The sequence below is a fragment of the Erithacus rubecula genome (assembly GCF_903797595.1).
Source record: "Erithacus rubecula genome assembly, chromosome: 1".
NCBI classification, from domain to species: Eukaryota; Metazoa; Chordata; class Aves; order Passeriformes; family Muscicapidae; genus Erithacus; species Erithacus rubecula.
In genome coordinates this window covers 82,431,217-82,453,200 of record NC_136658.1, presented here as the reverse complement: position 1 = coordinate 82,453,200, position 21,984 = coordinate 82,431,217, and the positions used below count along the sequence as shown (strand labels likewise).

The window sequence follows — 21,984 nt, the reverse complement described above, 5'->3', positions numbered from 1 at the left end:
TTTTTGACTGTTTTGTTTAAATTAAATATTTGGGCTTTGTGTGTGTCAGTTGCAAAGAGACATGGATGTAGACAACTGACCAACACATGTTTGCAAATGCCTTTTGTTGCACTTGTCATCGCACCACAAATTACTTCTCAGTTCAATCTAGTTAAGTGAGAATGAGATTGTGGAATGCACTGCAGGTTCATAAAAGGGAAAATTTTTTCGCATAGAAGGTTGGGATTTTTTTAAATTTCTTAAGCAGTAACCTATTTTTTCTTTTTTTTTTCAGCATTAAAGCTGGACGTCTCCTTTCGCACATTCCGTATCAGCTTTACACCAAGCAGTCAAGTGTTCAGAAAGGTCTCAATTTTAAAAGCATATGCAAATCTGAAGATGCTGTGCCAGGTCCAAGCAATATAGCTAAAGATCTCAACAGGGTGTAAGTGTTTCTGATTTTGTAATGCAGATGCTCATCATTCACCTATAATGAGTTTACATTTGTAAATAGTTCATTTCAGCTTTGTAAGAGGCAAGCTCTGAGGTGCTGAAATTTAAAAGTAAGGTATAACTGTATAAATAGTTGAGGAAAGAACTCAGTTACCTTGGCTCCTAACTTTGTCTCTAGTCTTTGGACCACAGTTTGTTTGATAATATGACCTAGGAGTCCTAGGATGTAATATATCTGTATGGAAGCAACAGGCATGCATTGAAGGATTCTGATTGATGACACTGAAAAGTTGGTCTTTACTTCAAAAATAAAAAGCTGGTGACTACTTTTGCTAAAGATGCCTAGGAATGAATATAAATGCGTACTAGTTGTTAATCTCTTTCTTTAGCCTCTTAAAAAGAAAAGAAAGTCACAGCATACATTATATATGCTAACACCAAGGTTTAAGTCATGCTTGAGAGAGAGGATGGATTAAAAAACGAAATTACAGTATTAAAAAAGTATCCTAAGAGACCTAAGACCTTGAGAGGAGACTTGAAGAGAAGGTACCAGTGAAACTTTTTAACTGGCAGAGGAATTGGAATTTGGAAAGAAACATTCCACTTGAACTCTTCTATAGTTTTTTTTTAAAAATATGAAGATTCCTGCATCTTTTTCAGAAATACACATTTGTTCTTTATAGGCAAGAATAATAACATTATGAAATTTTTTTAGGTTGGAAAAGATATGTGAATGTCATCTGGTTCAACACTACTGCTCAAACAGGGCCAAGGATACTGTGCAAGATAATATACTTTCTGATTTGTACTGATGATCTGAGTTTTTCACAGTCTGCTGATTTTTTTACAATCCAGTCATGTATAATGCTGAGGAGACTTCACCACATAAGTGGGATTTGTCTACATTTAGGAAAATAAAGCCAGTCTCACAAAATTCATGTCTTAAGCAGTATTTCATACCCGTATTTTGAACAATGAGTGGTACAATCACCATCACCTCCTACTATTGCATTGTTAATGACTTTTGAAATGAGTAGAATATTCAGACTTCCTGAAATAATCGATGTGGTCTGAAAAATATGACTTTAAAAGCCTGCCTATTCACTAAGCATATACCACTGAATATACCATTTTCAATCACATAACTCTGCAAAAATACTATATTTACTGTAATTGATGTTTTGGTAATCTTAACCAAATTGTTTCCCACTTAATGGGCTTCAGTAGCCACTGGTTTCAGTAGCATACTGAATAGTTAATTTTTCCCCACCTTTATTTGTGTACTTAAATTGTTACCTTTGGGAGTGATGGTTGGGTTTGTTGGGTTTTTTCCAGCAGATCAAGAGTGTGTAGAATTCTTGAAGACTTTGGTTTTCATTTCCAGAGTTAATTTTTTGAGTGAAAGTTTTGTCTTTGTGCTAATGCACTTATGGCAGAATACTTTTGTTTATATGCTTAAAAACTGAAAATTAGTCTGTTTGTGGTTTTTGCCAAAGTTAAGTATACATTTGATTTTTAGAGCTTAAACAGATTTTTCATTAAGAAACAAATAAAATTAATCAAACATTAATCTAAAATAATTTCCAAAAAGATAGTTCTCTGTGTATGCTTTTGCTTGTTTATAACTAGTTAAGGACAATCACATCTCTTGATACAAGGACAACTCCTTCTTATGGTTTGCATATTCCTGCAACATTCATGCTGTGCATAGCAGTTCTTTTAACAAATAAATAATTATTGTCATTCAGTTGGAGACTGCCTCCCTGATTAAAGGGCTTGGAATAGCTTTCCTAATGTGAGCATGGTCATTCTCATGTAAACTCCTAGTTAATAATACATGAAATCTGTAAAATCTTTATATTTTGTGCTATTGAGAGGATGTGGCTCAGAATTTGAGATAATTGTCTTGGGAATGTAACTGAAGTATATATTGACAACAAGTAGGAAGAAAAAGCTTGAAATTATATGTAAATGCACCTTTATGTATAAAAGATTCTACTTTTTATTTTAGATTTATTTTTAAAAGTTGGTATTTAATTATTGTATCTGTTTCAGAAATCATATTAAAAAGTATGAAATGGAAAATGAAATCACACCCAATGGAGTAAGCAGCTGGAATGAAGAAGAGGAAGAAGAAAGTGACGATTTTGGATTTACGGAGCTGGAGGAGATTGTTCCCATACGGAAACAAAATGGGATTCAGTCTCATAAAGACAGCACTGCCCTTTTTAATGGACACACACACACTTCTACCAGTGCCTTAAAGATGCAGGATTGCTTGGTGCCCTCCAGCAACGGTGTTGCAAGCAGGTTGTCTCCAGGCCCTGTGCAGGAGGAGGGGAAGACTGACAAAGGCATGGTTGACTTTAGAGACTGCACAATGCAGCAGTTGCAGCAAAGCAACAAAAATACAGACTTTTTGTGGAGTCCACACAGGACTATGAGTAACTCATCCTCATCTTCATTTTTGCACAGTAATGCTAAAATAAATGGTGCTCACCACTCAACTGTTCAGGGGCCTTCAAGCACAAAAAGCACTTCTGTACCTGCTCCTAGCAAGGCAGCTTCCTTACCTGTGTCCAAACCTTCAGAATGTAGTTTTATTTCTGACTTTTATTCGCATTCAAGACTGCATCATATATCAACGTGGAAGTGTGAATTGACAGAGTTTGTCAACAGTCTGCAGAGAAAAAACAGCGGTGTCTTTCCAGGAAGGGAAAAATTTAAAAAATGGAAAACAGGCAGGTCTGCTCTTAAAACTGACACAGGTAGATACTTGTTTAAGAAGGTTTATGTTAAGAAGATGCCTTATATCTTCGTACATTAAATATCCAGATGAGACTACATAGTTTAGCATTGAGTATTCATATTTTAGTCAAACTATCTGGAAAAACTTGATGACTTTGGTGCAGTGAACACTAATGGATGAAACTACTTTTGGCTATGTTTGGGGTTTTTTAACTTTAAATGTTACTTAATGTGATACTCTGGTCTATATTCAATTCTTCCTTGTAGAAATAGTATTTCTGACTTGACCAAGACACATTAATTGATAAGGGAGAAAAATACTATGTATATCTAAATACACAAATCTGTAGTTGCTGTGTGAAAATCTGCAGGGGAAAAAAGGTGAAGAAAAGAATCCTTACTGTTCAGCATGAGCATTTAAAAGATGAGTAACATTTGGACATGAGTTAAAATCTAAATTTTTTTCTTAGTAAGAGTTTTGTATAGCTCTGAGTGTTAAAGTGGGTAGTAGTGTCATAAGAGAGTTTTGAACCTGGCTTGGAGAGAAATATTTTATGGCATTGCATCAAGAGCCAAAGTGAAAAAAATGTAGAATTCATTAGAGTCAAAGTGTTACAGATAAAATATTTTGCACCTTTAGAATCTCTTGTTTACAGTCTTATTAAATTAAAAGGTTAGTTCTGTACCATTAAAGAGATTCTGACTCCTGTGCTGTAAAATTATTCACTTGTAATCATATGAAAATATGCTTGAGAAATTGCCACATCAGAAAACTGTTAGATAATAAACTCACTGATTCTCTGTTTGTGTTAGGTCACCCCAGTTATCAAACATGTTAGCTTATAAACTACCTAATGTGTATTTCTTTAAATCAAAATATGGTATAAGCTAATATATTTTTATCTTCTCTTTGATTTGGCCTAGAGTATTCAAATAGTTAATACTTGTGATTCAGTTGAAAAGTAGCAGCTCCTTAACTTGATCTCTTGATTTGTAAATACACCCATTATAAAACTGTCCTTATTTTTTAAAGAATGAGTTCAAAATGTAAATGATTAAAACCAAGAAGATATTATTCTGATCACTCAGTAATAACTCAGATGTTAAGTAGAACAGTTCACTTGATGTATTGAAGCATTTTTTCTTTGTTATATTTTATGCATTGTTCAAGTTAATTTTTTTGTTAGATATTGTCACCTTTGGCAGGTCAGCAACATAGACATGCAGACTTGAACTTGTAGAAAGCATTTCTAGTGTTTTAGGCATGTACATTTTTCAGTGAGGAGTAACCTTGCTCATCTTTGCTGAATGTTTGCATGTGTCTGAATACAGCAATGACAAAATCCAGTTGCATGGGACTTTCAAAACTAATTGTGGTCTGTTTCGTGAAGAGTTATGGTAGCTTGTAGTGCAGCTAAACTTACATTTTTATCTTTTGAAGCAGTCTTCAGGTTGATGAACAAAGGGAGTAAAATTCTCTTCCTGATTCAGTGTTAACATGGCAAAATTAAGATCCCATGCAAACAACATGCATTCATCTCCTTGGATTTGGGGAACTTGTTAGGGTAGAAGGTGTTAATTATAAGAAAATAAAAAATAGAAACTCTTAATTTAATTCATTGTTTAGGCTCTTTGTCTACTGCTTATGTTTACCTTTCTCAGTGTAAATATCTTCTTGGTGAGAGGAAAGAAAAATATTTATTGTTTAGAGGTGGTAAAAACTTGGTAATAGACCTTAATGACTACTGTGAGTAGTACCAAAATGTATAAATTAGGGTTCAAGTTTTCTATTGGTGTATCTTCATACTAGGTAATGTGTCTGTTGCGAGCTCAGCCAAGCCACAGAGCTGTATAATGCACGTGGATATGGATTGCTTCTTTGTGTCTGTGGCTATCCGAAATAGACCAGATCTCAAAGGTCAGTATTTAAGTCCCTGTGTTACAGTTTACTCGGTTAAGCCTTTAAAAAACCAAACTTGCACAATTCTAAAATTAATTTGGTGTATTAATTTTTTTTTTTTTTGCATCTTCAATAGTTAGACCATACAACTTTCATGTTCTTGTTTATTTTCTCACAATCCAAAAGCAAATGGAAAAGAGAACTGGAATTCTTGCTGACTCCTTTCAGTATCTAAAGAAAGAAGAGAGAAGTAAAATCCGTAGTAACTATTCTCTGTGACATTGTACATAAACTAACTCAGATTTTAATCTACCATATTAGAAATTGGAAATCGAATTTCAGTTGTACTAAAAGTGGGGTTTGGGCTCTGTCTATTAAAAAAAAAAGAAAATAAAAGAAAATGGGATATCCTAATAATCTTCCTGAAGTAGTTTAAGAAGATTTGTCTGACTAGAAGAGTGGAAAGGTCAAGGTTGAGAATTACATGTCTCTGCCTCATGCATATTTTTCAAGAAAAATTTGCTGATTCTTTCCTTTCCTCCCTAAGCTCTTACACATGAGATATTAAAAGACATGGAAGATTCAGGAACAACTCAGTTGGCATTTAGAAGTCTGTGTTTTGTGATCATCCTGAAGACATAGGAGAGTTAGTGCAGCACCTTAGCAAACTTTGATGGATTTGTTTTCTACAAGTGTACCATTCAGAAGTGGAGATCCTAGTTCGGTGCAAACACTGAACTTCAGGGGTGCACAAATTTGAAAACTTGTTGTGGTGACCATTTCACACTCCCAGCTATCACAGACCTTGGGAAAAGAGTAAGCTGTATATGTGGTTCCATTGCTCTCTCCTACCTAAAGGCAGGAGCAGCTGTATCAAAAATTCTCCTTCTATGTTTGGTTCTTTAAAACTTGATTTCCTGCCAAGTTTCAGATTCCGTTGCTGGAGCATAAAGAATGTAGAACTTTTCTGTGAATACTTTATCTGTTCCACGGAAGTACGCCAGAACTTTCAGTGCATAAATTAACTTCATTTGGAAGCACCATGGAGGTGTTGATACTACAGAAAAGTCAAAAGTTTACTAAAAGTTTTGGTTTGCACAGTTAAACTAAGTGGAACTAAGTGTTTTGGCATGTGTATATTTTTCTGATGTACTTAAGCTAGTAAACATGTTGAAGTATTTAAAATCAGTCCAGTGTTTGCTGTATCTTAAACTAGAGAATCATTAGGTCATTGGTGAAATTTCACAGCTTCCAATTATTTTTGTTATTAAAGACAAGCTAGTATTGGCTGTATTTTCACTCTTGAGAAGCTTTTCTTCTTTGCATGTGACTGCAATTAAGACGGATTTGTTATCACGATTCCAAGGCCCTTTCATAGCTGTTCCTTCTTTAGTGTCTTGAGAGCACCTAAGCTTGAAAAAAACTACAAAAAGTAAATTAAAAATCCTTATGATCATATCCTAATTATGCTGTTATTAAAATGTAAGCTATTGTAGGTATTGACCTGTAAGTATATGCATTTTTTTCTCTACAGGAAAGCCAGTAGCTGTTACTAGTAACAGAGGTACAGGAAAGGCACTGCTGCGCCCTGGTGCAAACCCCCAGCTTGAACAGCAATATTACCAGAGAAAGCTATTGAATGGCAAAGCAGGTACAGATAAGTCTGTCTGTATGTATGTTTTTAACTGTTGTTATAGAAGAGTTTTTCCTTTAAGTTATTCATAGAGTGTTTCATGGAAAAATTTATTTCTTCCACGTGGGGCATTTCAGAAAAGAAATAGCTGGTTCTCTTTGGCCTCAGTAATACCAGGCCAGTGTGGCTTCTTGTTAGTTAGATTTGCTCAGCATGGGTAAATAATTTTAGAGTAATTTTAGATTAACTTACTTTCTTGATGTTGTGTGTAAGATAGAATGCTAAATAGTTACTTAAAATGAAAAATAAATACAGGTTGTCCAGGATCACTTTTTTTCTCAGGAAGTCAAGTATAGAGAAGGTGCAAAATAAATTTTAAAAGTCTGCTATAGGGGCTTTTTACTATAAAAGTAGTCACAACAGTACATGGCCAGTGAGAAACTGATTGTTTGAAGTTGGCTTTTGAGTTGCATGTGTAGGATATCTGTGACAATGAGTGAATTTGGGTGATCAGTAGAGCATTTTAGGTCTCTGGAAAGTCTGTAATTTTCACGAATTCTGCTTCTTCAATACTTTGCTTTCTGAAAACCAGGGTGTCTGTTGTAGTTTGAGAATTCCTTACTTGCCTGCAGTAGTTTAGAAATTTGTTACTTTGTGTGTCCTCAAGTACTAGTGTACTAATATAAACCAAAGTTTTATTAATAGGTTTTATTATACTGCCTGAATTTCATTTAGTATGAGAAAATGTATTGCTAAACATTGGCAACTTAAGTGTCCAGTAACAGTCTATCTAGAAGTCTAGTTCTTACCACAAAGTTGGTAAAAAGTGCATATACAAAGTGTAGCTGCTATTTAAGTTTCATTTAGGCTTGGAAGTTGAGTTTCTCTTTTGCCCTTTTGTATACACAGTTTTTATCAAACTTGTGGTACTAAGTACTGTTGTTATAAAGTTTACACCTCAGTGTTTTATTTTGGTGAGACAAGATGGGACAAAGACAGGTTGTTCTTCCATGGTTGTTTATGAAACATGAGTACTTTGGAAATTGGCAGGTTGTTGGGGCTTTTTGAAGACATTTAGAAGCAAGGTATTACTGGAACTGATGCCATTTTATTTGTCTTTTTTTGCTGTAGTTTAAGAGCACTTCAAAACTGAGGTAGAATATGTTTGTGGTACCCACTAGCCTTTAAGCTTTTAAGGACTTTCAGTATGCTCCAGACAAAGATAGCTGTGGTCTTTATGGAGTTGCATTTTCTGTAGTAGAGTTATGTATGAAATATTTATTGGTAGTTCAGTATAAACAGTGACTTGCTAACTTTTATTAGGGCCTTGAACTGGATAAGGGTGTGACTTTATACAGTTGAGTGGTTTGGAGAGTTAGATAGTTGAATTGCAGTTTAGCTGATACCTAGCATGTTCTTTTGATTCACAAATTCAGTAGTATCTCTTCTACTGTATTTATTGCTTAAGTGTACAGCAGCTTTCAACCTCATTGTATAACAAGCTCAGTTTCTTACTGTGGCAGCTTTTTCTGGATATCACACATTCATTTCTTTAACTTCAGCATCCAGTGTCAACTGGTTGCATGCAGGCAAACAGTTAGCTCTTTCTTTCTTGATACTCAGGCTGATGGTGCAGCCTATTGTTTTGATGAAAGGATTTTTTTCCAAACACTCTTTTTACAGTCTCTGTTTCATTAGCTACAGTTCATAATATTTTTGAGTCTCTGTTTATTTTATCTCCATGTACACTCATTTTACCAATTAAAAAAAAAAACCCCGAACCTGTTGTTTCTGCTTGTGTTTTCTCTGAAGTACATGGTTTGTCTTCCTTTTGGTATAGAAATTACAGTTAGTTGTGGTCTTAGATGTAAAGGTGGAATGGCTGATTAGGCTTCTCAGACATCACAGTATCTTAGAAAATGACATACTTCACAGCATGTGTTTAATTGTGCCGTGCCAGAGGGAAATACAGGTGCAGTAGGCACAAGCATTAGATGCAAAAATGCTTTTTCTAAAATGTCAAAAATACAGAATCATAAATTAAGTTGTTACAACAAACACAGTGGGGATGTGTTATATAAATGAAATAGAAAGGTAGTTGGGAGAAGCTTAGAACATGAGCAGACTTTAACATCCATACTTCAATATGGAACCCATTTCAGTTTTTGGTGCTTCATACTTTCCAGGCTGTCCTCTGACATTGCCTTCTCCAGATCTTGCTTATTTGAAAAAAGGTTCCATATTACAAACCAACCAAAACCATGGGAACAGAGCACTTCACTCCCTCAAAAGAACCCCCAACAAAAATGCAACGAGAAAAACACTCCAAACACAAAACCCCAAACCCTTATGAATCACTTTTGACCAAATACTGAATTCTGCTGCTTCAGCTACTTCTTTTTTTTTATTACTGTTACTTCTTTAGTGGTACTGGTTCCTGACTTTGATCTGCATTGCTAGACAAATACCTAGTGTCAGTAGAATCTTCAATCTTGTGTGAAGTACTTTCCTTTTCTTGTATTAATTCATCTAAAAATGCATAACTTTTAAATTTAAAAACTTGATACCGTTCTCACCCTAAATCCCCAAATTCAAGATAAGCTTTCTAGATAGTAAAAATTACTTCTCTACATACATGCCGTCTTTAACATTCATGTTCTAAAGATAAAAGATTAACATATGTCAATCAGGATTCATAGTTTGGGGTCTCTTCCATGGCCAGGATGCCCAAGATGTGAATGTTTTCTAGACTTCCTTTCCCTCAACCCTAGAATCTCCCTTTTCATTCTAAAGAGCAGCAGATTTTAACCATCATGTTAGTCACAGATTTATTCTCAGCGATTTCTTTTTCACAGACTTGGGTCCTGGCCTCTGATTTCTCCATCCGTTGCTCCACATTCACCATGTGCCTGTCTAGTTTCCCAGCTTTTGATGAGAGGTTCTCTACCTTGCCTTCCATTGAGGACAATGTGTTCTGCATTGCCCTGAATTTCACATGAAGTGACTCCATCAGCTCATGGGGGGATCTGCTCTGCTGCGATGTGGAAAAAGTCGACGAATCCAGTGAAGATAGACAAGATGACAGCATCATCTCAGGCCAGGGCACAGGAAGGCATGGACTAAAGAAGTTGTTCTTGTCATTCTTATCTTTATTTGGGGCATAATTTTGCTCTAATTTTCAATTGCAGACATCTTAGGTAACTTACTGAGCTCATCATAAACTAAAAAAATTAAGAAATTAAGAAGTGCACAAAGTTAGCAGAAATTCTGAATAAAAGCAGTTTTTCACATGAGTTAGGCTCTACCCCAGTATCTCCACTCACTCATTACACCACTTTCTCTGGTTTGATAGCTACTCATATCTGCACATAGCACTAGGTTTCCTTCTAGTCAGGTTGTTGGTGTGTCAGTGGTTGGTATTGTGGAATGTAATTAGGCATTGTGGCACTCTGCACTAAACTCCTATTTATTATATTGCAAAGGTGTGTAGTATTAAATAGACTACAGTAATGAAAAAGAACTGCATGGCTGATTTCATTTTAAATAAATAGAAGGATTTTATCTATGAGATACCTCATTGTTTTGATTCTGGTGGGAGTTTGGGCAGGCACAGCAGTTTTTGCATCTAGTGAATTTTCAAGCTGATCCATATTTAGTGTATAGCAAGTATTTCAAGGTTTACATACTGTAAAAACCCAGATAGAGCTAGAAAATCTTTTGCTTGTTTCAATTATTCAATGTGATGGAATTCTATCTAGTACCTAGTACCCAGTAGGCCTGGAGGATTCTTTAAAATCTGTATAAGAACATTTAGTAAAGATTTATAGAATTAGGAAGGTCTATCTCATTTTAAGTCTGAGGTGGTGATATTTATAATTGTATCATTTTGATCCAAGATGAGTTTGTGGTGATACTTGAAAGAAATGGACATATCCTAATAAGGGAATTATTAGTAAATAAAAGCAGAAGTGTTTTCAGTTCATATCCCATAGGAGTGATAAAGAAAATATAAGTTTCTAGCTAGTTTTTTTTGTTTAAATTAATTGGCATTCTCGTTTTCACTTTGTAAAAATCACTTGGTGGTATCTAGACTATTAGAAAAATAGTTTTAAGTATGATATGAAGTGGATTTACATTCTCTATGAAATTTCAGTGTTGTGATATTGGGGGTGCATTTAGTAAGAAGGAACATATCTAAGTGTCATCTTGTTTAGTTAAGCTGTTGTTAAATAATTCTTGCTGTCTTTGTTGGTGTGATGTGGTTGTAACAGTTAGCCACGTGTGTTTGATCATTTTTATGGGCAGTAAAGCTAAGATCATTCTTATTTTAGGGTATGGTATATGTAAAGACCAATGAGCTGCTTTCCAATAATTTTGGGGGAAATAGAAGCACCATTTTTCTACTAATATTGTTCTCAGTAGTATGTACAGACCTATCCAGAGAGACATTAATGGTGAAGGGATCTGTTTTTTTTCTGGACTACAATAACAAATCAATGTAGTATTAAGAGCTTCTTAATAAGATAACAGTATAGAAATTGTATAAAATAAAATCCGTAAATTTTATTTTATTTGCACTCATACTGTTGAACTCTTAGGAAGAATAACATAGGCAATTTTTTTATTTTATGCAGAAATTAAAGTACCTGATCAGTTGGACTCATCAGTCTGGGAGCATCCGGATTCCACCCATATAAATGGAGCTGATCTCACTGTTCTGTCCATGGCTGAAATAGCTTCTTGTAGTTATGAAGCCAGGTAGGTAAAAATTAGCCAGTATTTTGCTTGAAAATTCCATACAAATAGGCATAGGGTGTCCAAAAATAGAGGTTATTAGTGTCTTTATCTAGAGAATTTTCTGTTCAAAAGTTGTAATTATATAGGTTGTTAAAATTTAAAAGAGGCTCTTCCATTTGCATGCTGCTGCTTGATAGATGCTGCTCAGTAGCTCTCAACCCACCCTACATATAAATTGAAATAAAGCCTGTGAAGAAAAACCTTGTGCCTTTCACTATGATACTGTTGATTTCATGTTGTTGTCATGTCTTTGTATCAAAGTTGCAGTATTTCATAGAATTAAGGACACATTCTGAAGGTATAATTTCAAACCAGTAGTGTGACTATTAAACTTAAAAACATTTTTTACAGAGACTTTGCTGATCATCTCCAATGATCTAACTTACAAATGTTTAGAATACGAAAATACTTGAATAAATATAAGCACAGTGTTTGAAATACAGGGGGTTTTCCCTGATGGAAATAATACTCCAGAAATTATTTCTTCGTTAATTCTTTCTTAGGCTTGCTAGGATAGGCAGGTTTCTGTTGGTATCTAGTTTTTGTATCTTGTAAAAGACTTTATTTATTAACAGGAGCCTAATTATGTAAGCTTGCACCTTGGAATACAAGATCTTGCAATCTTGATCACTGTAGTGTGTGTGGTTTTAATTTGAAACAGAAGATACCAAGTGAGCTTTCTGGAATCTTTGTCTTTAGTGTTTTCCTAAAGGCAGATTTCTCATGCTCCATAGCTTAATAATACACAGCTAACTCAAATACTCTTTTGCAGTTATTTTTTTTTAAACCAATTAAATGTCTACCTGTTCCAATTCCTATTCCTATTTTTTGGGAAAAGACAAATAATTAAGTTGAAAATACTCCCTATTTGCAGAAAATTTTGCACTGTTTTTACTTGGGATTTATTTTACTGTTTAATTTTAGACAAGTTGGCATAAAGAATGGAATGTTTTTTGGCCAAGCAAAAAAGTTGTGTCCAAATCTTCAAGCAGTTTCATATGATTTTGATGCATACAAAGAAGTTGCACGGACAGTGTATGAAATCCTAGCAAGGTAATGTGCTATTTGTTTGCATGACCTTTGTGGTATGGTTATCAAGCATATTTTCTTTGCCACTATGGAATGCTATATTTGTTTTGTATTTTCATCTCCCACTCTTCAGCTTCAGTGAAGCTATTCCTGTTTGAGGTCTTCCTTTATACTATTTTTTGTTACTTTGAGTACCACGTTTCTGTGCATTCTTTTATCCTGAAGCCAAATCCTATAAGCAATCATCATCTGACTTTCAAATGAGTCACTGTTAAATTTTTTACTGATTTGCATAGGGCAAAGCAGATCCCTGCTTAGAAAGGAGATCCTTCCAAGAGGTGATTTTTGAGTAATTTAAGGAAGAGTTATTAGATTAACATCTATTAGAAACTACTTTCTGGTTTCAAATGAACTTGAGATAAAACTGGATATTTGTTATTGTCAATGGAAAATAAATATTCAACTCCTTTTCCAGCTGTTCCTTTAAGATGCATGTAGAAATTAGTAATACTATTATAATCTGCTGTTTTAGCATTTTTAATGTCTAAGTGTTGTGTGATACAAAATAGGCAGGGAAGTGCCACCACAAAAGGAAGACTTTATTTGCTACATATTTGTTTTAACAGATGGTGAGCTGTTGCTGGTGTTTCACCTCCTTTACTTTGTGTTGATAGCTATACTCATAACATTGAAGCAGTCAGTTGTGATGAAGCACTAGTAGATATCACCGACATCCTCACAGAGACCAGACTGACTCCTGATGAATTTGCAAACATTATCCGCACTGAAATCAAAGACCAAACTAAATGCACAGCCTCTGTTGGGATGGGTAAGTAACTTCATTTCTCTTTACAAGCAGTGACTGCTTTTGCTAATGTATCAGAGCTATGCAAGTTTGCTAAAACTCCTAAGTGTTTGTGGAATATGTTGCCATTTACATTAAATTAGCATGGTAAAAATGCAGAAAATTTTCATAACTGGGAAGTTTTAAGGAAAAAGGTACAAAATTTTCATATCATAGATCACAGGATATTCTGAGTTCAAGGGACATGCAAGGATCATCAAGTCCAACTCTTAAGTCAGTGACCTATCCAGCTATCACTTTGCCTTTATCTGAGCACTAGGCTAAAATTCCACTCTTGCATTCATTTTTATGAAATGCTACTGTATTTTTCCAGTAAATATGAAAAGGAGTGCAGATTGTGTTCCTTAGTAGAGATAACAGTAAGAGTTTACAGGGTGACATGATTTTGCATAGTTTTTAGAAGATAGTGAGTATAAAGATTTGCACCGTTTGTCGTAGCTATTGTATATGAAATCACACATCCGAAAATACTTCCTTGATTTGTTTCTTCTTGGCTCATTCCTTTCTCCTTTCTTTTTGTTCCAAATTAATACTAGAGTTGAGTGTATAGTGTATAGTGTGTAGTTGAGTGTATTGAACATACTCTACTGAGTGTATATAAATATGTGAAATCCACTTGTGAGACAAGCTGAAATTCCTGACTCTAAGCAGAATTCTTACAGTTTCACTGCTGTTACTGCAGATAGTGATGGCTGGTAATTTGAAAGTAGACACTGTAACAGATATGAATATATTTCATTAAATTCTTGGTACAATTTAAAGAATTTGACTTTACTTTCTGCATTTTTTCCTTGAGTGTTAAACAGGGGCATTCTACTTGAGGATTTACAGAAGTGACCACAGACATGCTCTGATTTGTTGTTTTTCTAGGTTCCAATATTCTGCTGGCCAGAATGGCAACTCGTAAAGCAAAACCAGATGGGCAGTATCACTTAAAACCTGAAGAAGTGGATGATTTTATCAGAGGGCAACTTGTTACCAGTCTTCCAGGTACTTCTATCTTCTGGAGGGCATTTTGCATCCTAAACCAGTTTCAGCTACAAATTTGCTTTCTAGATCAAACAGGATTAGCTGCTGTTCCCTGTTTATGATCTACAATGTGATAGACAGTAAAGACATATGGCATCCACCTGTATGAAAACTGGCTTTGTTATGTTTTTTATTGGTCCAGGAGAGTATTTGAAAGCTTTATAGCATAAAGCATTTCCTGGCATGTAACTATATTGTTACTCAGTACACATACATAGTATAATGTGACACTGGCATGGAGCAAGAATTGCTGAGTAAGCACTCATTTATGCTTTTAGTGATCTGCTGAACTCAGCCTGCATGTATACACATGTATTTAGTGTTAAATATAAAAAATAGTATCTTTATCTGCTGAAGATTAAAAAAGGAGGGAAGGGCAGTGAAGAACAGGTAGCCATAGACACATAAATAGAGGAGTGCTAGAAATGGCATCTATCGATAGGTGCAGGTTTGCCAGAAATTCTCTTTATTTAACCCTTAGTGGTCAAACACTATTTACAGCACAATTGTACTGTAATTTCTCTTTGGCATAACTTACAGGAGATATTTTTTCTCCAGAATATTACTCATATAGTACTGTGCTTTGACTAGAACATTATGAAGTTTTCAGAATTCACTTGCATGTTCAGAGTGAAAACATTTTAATGTTTGTGTTAATAATACCACAACAGAGAAACAGGTTATCAAAAATAGAATCTGATTACCTAAGATTTCTATTTTTTGCTGACTTTGGTAGTGTGAACTCATGAGATTAATATTTTCTGAAAGTAGCAAGCCACCTCTCCAAAACCCAGAAATATACTTCAGTTTATCACACTTACATATGTGTTGTTGCCATGGATACCTACAATTTCCAGTGCTTGGTAATTCAAGGCACAAGTGATGCAGGTGTGCTATCACTTCTACCTGAAATGCCATTTTTCTATCTAGGAAGCAGTGCAACAATGGTCAAGATATTTGTTAGTTGCCATTTAGATTACAGCACTTGTACATGAGGGAAAAAGATATTACATGTTGGACACTCATTTTGGACTGAGTTGTTGGGGGGATTCAGAGTGATACGATCTGTAACAGGCAGTACCTAAGACAATTTCCAAGTAGGATTTGTACATATTTTACCCAAAAATAAACAAACATGCTGTAGTGTGACATCTTAAACTAAATAAGTGGAACAGGTTAATGGTACACCGATAATGAAAGAAAAAATTTTCCATTCAAACCATGTTTTATGCAGCAGAATTTATTTTGTATATATTTAATTGTTAATTTTATATGACATAACATAGGTTTCAAAATAAAAAATTTATGTCATCAGAACTTAGCTGGCTTTGAATTGATAAGGTTAACAGAACTAATTGCTTTGTCGTTAGGAGTTGGCAGGACAATGGAATCTAAGCTGGCTTCTTTGGGAATTAAAACCTGTGGAGATCTGCAGTGTGCTTCAATGTCAAAACTACAAAAAGAATTTGGTCCAAAAACAGGACAAATGCTCTACAGGTTTTGTCGTGGTTTGGATGACCGACCTGTTCGTACAGAAAAAGAAAGAAAATCTGTTTCAGCAGAAATCAACTATGGAATAAGGTTTACACAGGTAAATTAAACTTGCTTCCTTTTTGTGGTAGCTTCTTTCAGATGTAGAAGAATCTTCTCATATTCTGATTATTTTCACTTACACTTAGATCTGTTAGAGCACCATCTTAGCCACTGAATAGAATTGAGGAAAATGAAGATGTAGGAGACCAAATGATAAAATGGGAGGAGAGACTGCAAAAATATTGGACTGAAAAGAAGCTTACACAAAATTAGTTGGTTATTCTGCATTGGTTATACAAGTCTGGTACAGAAAAAGAGAACTGCAGTAGGTTGGTCAGCACCGAGCATTCTCTTTCTGTTAAATGGTGATTATTTGAAGATGCCAGTGCCTGAAACTGTCACCAGCTGCTCCCATACAGCATTTTTAGACTTTTTACAAATACTTATTGTTTGGTGGGGGGGGGGGGGGAAGTATTAGTAACAAAATTGTATTTCAAAAGTAACTCAGCCCGTTTTTGAGATCTTGAGTATTTATAAAAATGATAGGAATAAAGGAGTTTGAGGAGACCTAATGGTGTTGTGTAGTCCAGACCTTTGTTCAAAGTAGAGGAAGCTAATAAAGTTACTGGCTTTAACTAATAACACTCAGACTGCATAAAGCTCAGCACTGTATCCAGTCTGGCATTGGAAATCTCCAAGAAGGAAGACTGCAAATTTCCCTGAGCAACATGTTCCACTGCTTGACTTTCCTCATGGTGAAAAACATTTTAAGTCCTATGCCCTTCATTTTCTAGCTTTTTGCTTAGACTTGTGATTTGTCTTGAAGTTTCTAAATACATTTTTTAAAGGCTTCCTCCAGCATTAGGACAGGAATCTACTATCTTACCTAAATTAAGTGACCTGCAGTGAAAACAAACCACTTGAAATTAAATGAGACAATTTCTTGTGAGTCAGCTTGCTCTTTTCAGTTCATACAATCTGGATTGTATTAACCCTTAATGATTTACCTTCAGTATTTGAAAACTAGTAATTATCTAAACATTTGTTTTTCCCCTTCAGCCTAAGGAAGCAGAAGCTTTCCTTCTGAGCCTCTCAGAAGAAATCCAGCGTAGACTTGAAGCTGCTGGTATGAAGGGCAAACGATTGACCCTTAAAATTATGGTGAGAAAGGCTGGAGCACCAGTAGAGCCTGCAAAATATGGAGGTCATGGAATCTGTGACAATATTGCCAGGTAAGTACTAGGCATGAGCACACTTCTGCAGAATCTAAAATTTATGGGAAGACAAGATAGAAATTTCAAAGTGCTTGCTACTTCTTTGTATATGAATAAAACTTGAACCAAAAAAAGTAGAATATTACTATCAAAACTCCTCTGTGTTGGGGTTTAACATTTGTGGTGTTCTGGTTTTCAGTAATACTTATATGCTTATATATTGTTGATGTACCTTTCTCTAGCTTGCTCAGTATTGGAGATGTGGGTTTTCTTTGAGTGTTTGAAGAAAACATTTATATCCTGCACTGTGACACACATGAAGCAGCATTGATTTCTCTCAGTAGCCAGCCAAGTTGAAAGGTTCTGGTGCTGCATAGTGTTCTCTCTCCCTGAGATGTGTGGTATTGGGTACTTTCCTTTTTCTTGAGAGGCTTTCTGCTGTTTCTTAATAGATCTCATAATGGTTGTGACAGTTGGAGTCAGTTCACAAAGGAAATTGTGCTTTGTTGAGAAAGATGTCTGATAGTAGTCCTCCAAGTCTGGAGTGCAGGGGAGCTATGGCAGTATTTGCAGAATGACTTGCTGCAGAGACTGAGAGGCCACTTCAAGTTCTGAGGATGAAGCTGCCATCAGACACCTTGGACTGGAGTCATTCATCTTAGTACAGACAAGTTTGTTAGCGTTGAGTCTTGTCTTTCCTGTTGTTTTACCAATAAATCTGCAGATATATTTTTTGGTCCAAGAAGAGAGAAGTGGAGCTTAGAAAGTTGAATCTCAAAATCACTGTGCCCTGTATTTCAGCTGTTCAAGAAGGCAATCCCTTCAGGTCTCTTGATCTTCACAGTTATATTTCTTCATGTGGGTGTAAGTTACTCATCAGAAGTGCCATTGCTTTCTTGTGTAGCCTTATCAGTGTAATGAAGTTTCATTCTACTGGGTTCCCCATAGCACATATCATCCAGGTGCTCCCTGTAGTGGCTGCCCATCCCTGAAGAAAAGGGATAACCCAATTATTGTGCCTGGGTAGTCAGTTGATAGGTCACTGTCAAAGGACCTTCAGTTTCCATAAGCAGTGCTGTTACTCCTGTTCGTTGTTCTTCGTTCCTTATTGATAAACTGGATGATGTTACCAACTATTTTTTAATCTGAATTTTATTTATATATTTGCATACTAAAAGCACAGGAATATAATCTAGGCATAGAGTATCATATGCTGTTTCATACAAGATTGTCACAGAACCTTCTACATACACATATATTCTTCAGGCATGCACTTCTTTATCAAAGCAGTTGTTCTTCAGAGCAGGATGACCCTGGCTTTTGACAGACAATTGGTCTTTCTACTTTCCCTTCCATCTCACGTGTTTGTAACAGACTAATCCCTCCTGAACTGGAGAGTCATTTGATGGGTGTTCTGGTAACAGAAAAGGTGGTGGAGTTCACAGATCACAGAACATGATGAGTTGGAAGGGACCCCCAGGGATCATCAAGGCCAGGTGCTGGCCCTGCATAGCACCATCCACGTGCCCAGGAGTTCTTCCAGTGGGTTAGAGTTCAGTAGTAAGACTCACATGCATAGAGCCTGTCATGCTTGTGATATTATTACATAGAATTCAACTGTAATAAAAACTGAAATGACAAAATTCATGTTTCACTGCAAGAAGCTCATCACTTTCTAGAATTGGTTTATATACCGAGAAGAAAATCCATCAGTCTATACTTTTGTCTTCTGGCTATCATGAATTCATTGAGCTGAAGATTTATTCTTAGCATCCTAAGAACATATCTTTAGTATTGAGTGTCTATTGAGATAGAGCTTTATTTCTCCTTTAACTGTTGTCAGAGTGCTTTTCATGAACATATCAGTGCTTTGGACCCCTTTCCTGTGGTCAGGCATGCTAAAGTAAACATGCCCTGAAATTTCCCTAATTCCTTTCAGTAAGGTCAGGGGCACTCAAGAATGCAAAATTGTTCACACAGTGCTAAAGCAGTTCAGATGCCAGGATTTTGTTTGGTGGTGTCTCTGTTTCTGCTTCTGGCTTTCCAGTGAGCTTGTCAGCCCCAGTCAATCCAGGCAGGTGCTGTATTTCTGTCTTTGTTAGAACATTTCTGTTCAGCCCAGTGAAAGGCCTTTTAGCAGTGGAAGGGTAAACTCCAAAAATTGCATCCAAACAAATGGGTTAGAATCTCAGTGTGGTGTTCCCTCAAGTGGCCAGTTTCTCTCTTCAGTTTAAGATTTCTCTGTAGCTATAACTCATGATTAATTTCTTGCCCCCTTACCTCACAGGTCAGTGAGATTTGCTGTACTTTCATATCCTACAGGTCAAGATGATAATCATAGTACTGCAAAAGATTCAGACTTGCAGACACACTTAAAACCAAATTCGGATTTTGAGATTAAATGATCTTTTTACTGCATGTGTGAAATCAGTCCTGGTAGTTCAGCATAGACCTTTTTTAAATATTTTTCTGGAATGTTGTGTGCCTTTAGGCTCGTGGTGAAACTGATCCCTCTTTCCTTAAAAACACTAACATGTAAAGCTTAAGGAGGTCTTTGTGTTGTTCATAGTCTGACAGTTTTTGTTTTCATATTGGCAGAACTAGACCTTTCCAGAGATCACGTGGCTGTTCATGGTGGTTTCTGACAGATTCAGAAGCAGAATACACTACCAAAATGTTTAATTAGTTGTCAGGGTGGCACCCTGGAAAAACACCAAACTTGATCTTGTTGATAGAGCCCACTCTATCAGAGCTAGAACTGCATCAGTTATTTCAGTGAGACTTCACATCATTCACATAATTTGATGAGCCACTTGAAATATTGTCCTTACTGATGTCAAAGGTTAGACCATTAGAGAATCCAGAGCTACCAAGCACTGCTGCTGTCCTGCAGATCTCTCAAGTGGTAATCTGTAAAACTCACAGCCAGGTTGTTTTGTGAGACTTGTTGCAAAAAATTGCCGTATCTTAAGATAATTTAGAATGTTGTTTAAAGTTACTTGCCATTAATTTGAATTCCTTGTTGCTTGTAATCCACATGCACATGCCTGTATCTGCTTCTCCTCTTGAGTTCCATTTGAAACTCTTGCTGTAGACATTTGACAGTTGACAACTGAAATAATACTGAGCAAACTCTGTGAACCAAGCTTGATGAAAGACAAAAATACAGGAGTGTGTTTCTGTGCAAACTGTAAACTTCTTGTGAAACTTTTTGTCTGGTTTCAATAGACTACGTGTATGTATGTGTGTATGTATATATATATATACACACAATAAATTTGACCTTTTATTGTGTGGGCTGTGCACTGAGAATGTTCAGTTAGTAAGTATTCTGCTTTTTTTACTTTTTCTGTAGATCATACTTTTAGATCAACAGTTTCCTTTTTAACCATACTCAATTTTTTTCAGGACTGTGACTTTAGACCATGCAACAGACAGTGCAAAAGTAATTGGGAAGGAAACTCTGAACATGTTTCACACAATGAAACTGAACATATCTGATATGCGAGGGGTGAGTTAATGGGAGAACAAATTCATTCTCCTTGTCAGCCTGTTTTATTGTCTTTTGTGGATTTTCAGTTCCCTATGGTAGATGATAAACTAACTTAAGCAAAAGTGTAGGTAATGCAAAGCTTAGAAGATTTGTGTATGCAATTGTATTGTTTTGTAACCTATGGAAAAACATGGTTACAAGTCCATAAATGTAAAAAAATTATTTTTTTTGTGGTACAAATTAATGCACAACTTAAAACAGCTTGAGATAATGAATTAAGACTGTATCTTCTACACAGTTCTATCAGCACGTGTAAATTTTATTTTGTCTTAATATTTTTTGTAAACTTTTGCCATACATTAGTTATTTAACTAATACAAACTAATATGTAACTGTTTGTAATGCCAATCCAAGACAGAGATGAAAGGAGCTTTTGTTCTAGACTGCAAGTCTTAGAGCAAGAAAAGTTACCAGCTCATGTTTTGGTCTTTGTTTGAAGGTAATTTTCTGTGTCTTTTGATGCATGGTTTATTTTAGAACTCCTGCTCATCTCAGTGGTTTTGGCATAGCAATGTGACTGCACAATTCTGCTATTTTGACATCAGCCATTTGTTACAATAGAACACATGATTTTTTTTAACAAACCTGTATTAATTCATCATGTGGATATAGAAGTAGGGTTTTTATTCACAGTGTTGCCTTGCAAAGTCAGCTCTCTGGCTTGGAGTTGAGGAAGTATTTAATTTAAATGTCATATCCCATTATTGCAACTAAGAAGATGTTAATAAACAAAAATCCTTACTATATAATTATAGAAGAAAACTTGGTGGAAATACATGCAGTAGCTCCTTTGTGCTTTCTGAGTCCCTTATACAACTTTTTCTCACTGTCAGGGTTTTTTCTTTAAAATTGCCAATAAACTCATACAGTGCACCAGTGCAGTCTTAATCAGACACACTTTCTGAATCCCTGCTGATTTGGTATGTAAAAGTTAAATGAAAAACTAGGATGTCTTGAAAAATGAGGGATCACCTTATCTAAAAAAAGACTACTTCTACCAAAGTACTTCCATCCATTTAGACTTTGCAAAAACAGTGTTTACAAGTGAAACAATAGTATTTTTCTCATTTGTAGACTGAAGTGATGGATTAAGTATAGATTGTCCTTGGGGAAAAGCATTAATGGATAGCTAGATTTAGTACTAAAGACATTCTTGTATTTGTTTTTATGTATTTGTGTATTTGTTAGTGCCTAAGAAATTTCATTAAAAAAGACATTGCTTCATGATCCTGTTGACAAAACTTTTTTATA

General features: G+C 35.5%; 1 protein-coding gene across 4 annotated transcripts in view; it reads left to right on the top strand.

The window, feature by feature from the left end:
* Positions 1 to 21,984, top strand: part of REV1 (REV1 DNA directed polymerase) — a 55,638-nt gene that overhangs the window by 22,577 nt on the left and 11,077 nt on the right. Inside the window, exons 5-15 of one of the 4 annotated variants that reach the window (XM_079299732.1) lie at positions 275 to 424; positions 2,488 to 3,200; positions 4,991 to 5,098; positions 6,615 to 6,731; positions 11,348 to 11,471; positions 12,435 to 12,563; positions 13,214 to 13,368; positions 14,275 to 14,394; positions 15,804 to 16,024; positions 17,026 to 17,198; positions 20,589 to 20,691. In XM_079299732.1, coding sequence (XP_079155858.1) covers positions 275 to 424; positions 2,488 to 3,200; positions 4,991 to 5,098; positions 6,615 to 6,731; positions 11,348 to 11,471; positions 12,435 to 12,563; positions 13,214 to 13,368; positions 14,275 to 14,394; positions 15,804 to 16,024; positions 17,026 to 17,198; positions 20,589 to 20,691 — 2,113 coding nt within the window. Of the gene's footprint in view, positions 1 to 274; positions 425 to 2,487; positions 3,201 to 4,990; positions 5,099 to 6,614; positions 6,732 to 9,647; positions 9,911 to 11,344; positions 11,472 to 12,434; positions 12,564 to 13,213; positions 13,369 to 14,274; positions 14,395 to 15,803; positions 16,025 to 17,025; positions 17,199 to 20,588; positions 20,692 to 21,984 lie in introns of those variants that run through there. The other 3 variants (XM_079299731.1, XM_079299733.1, XM_079299734.1) reach the window with 3 other exon arrangements.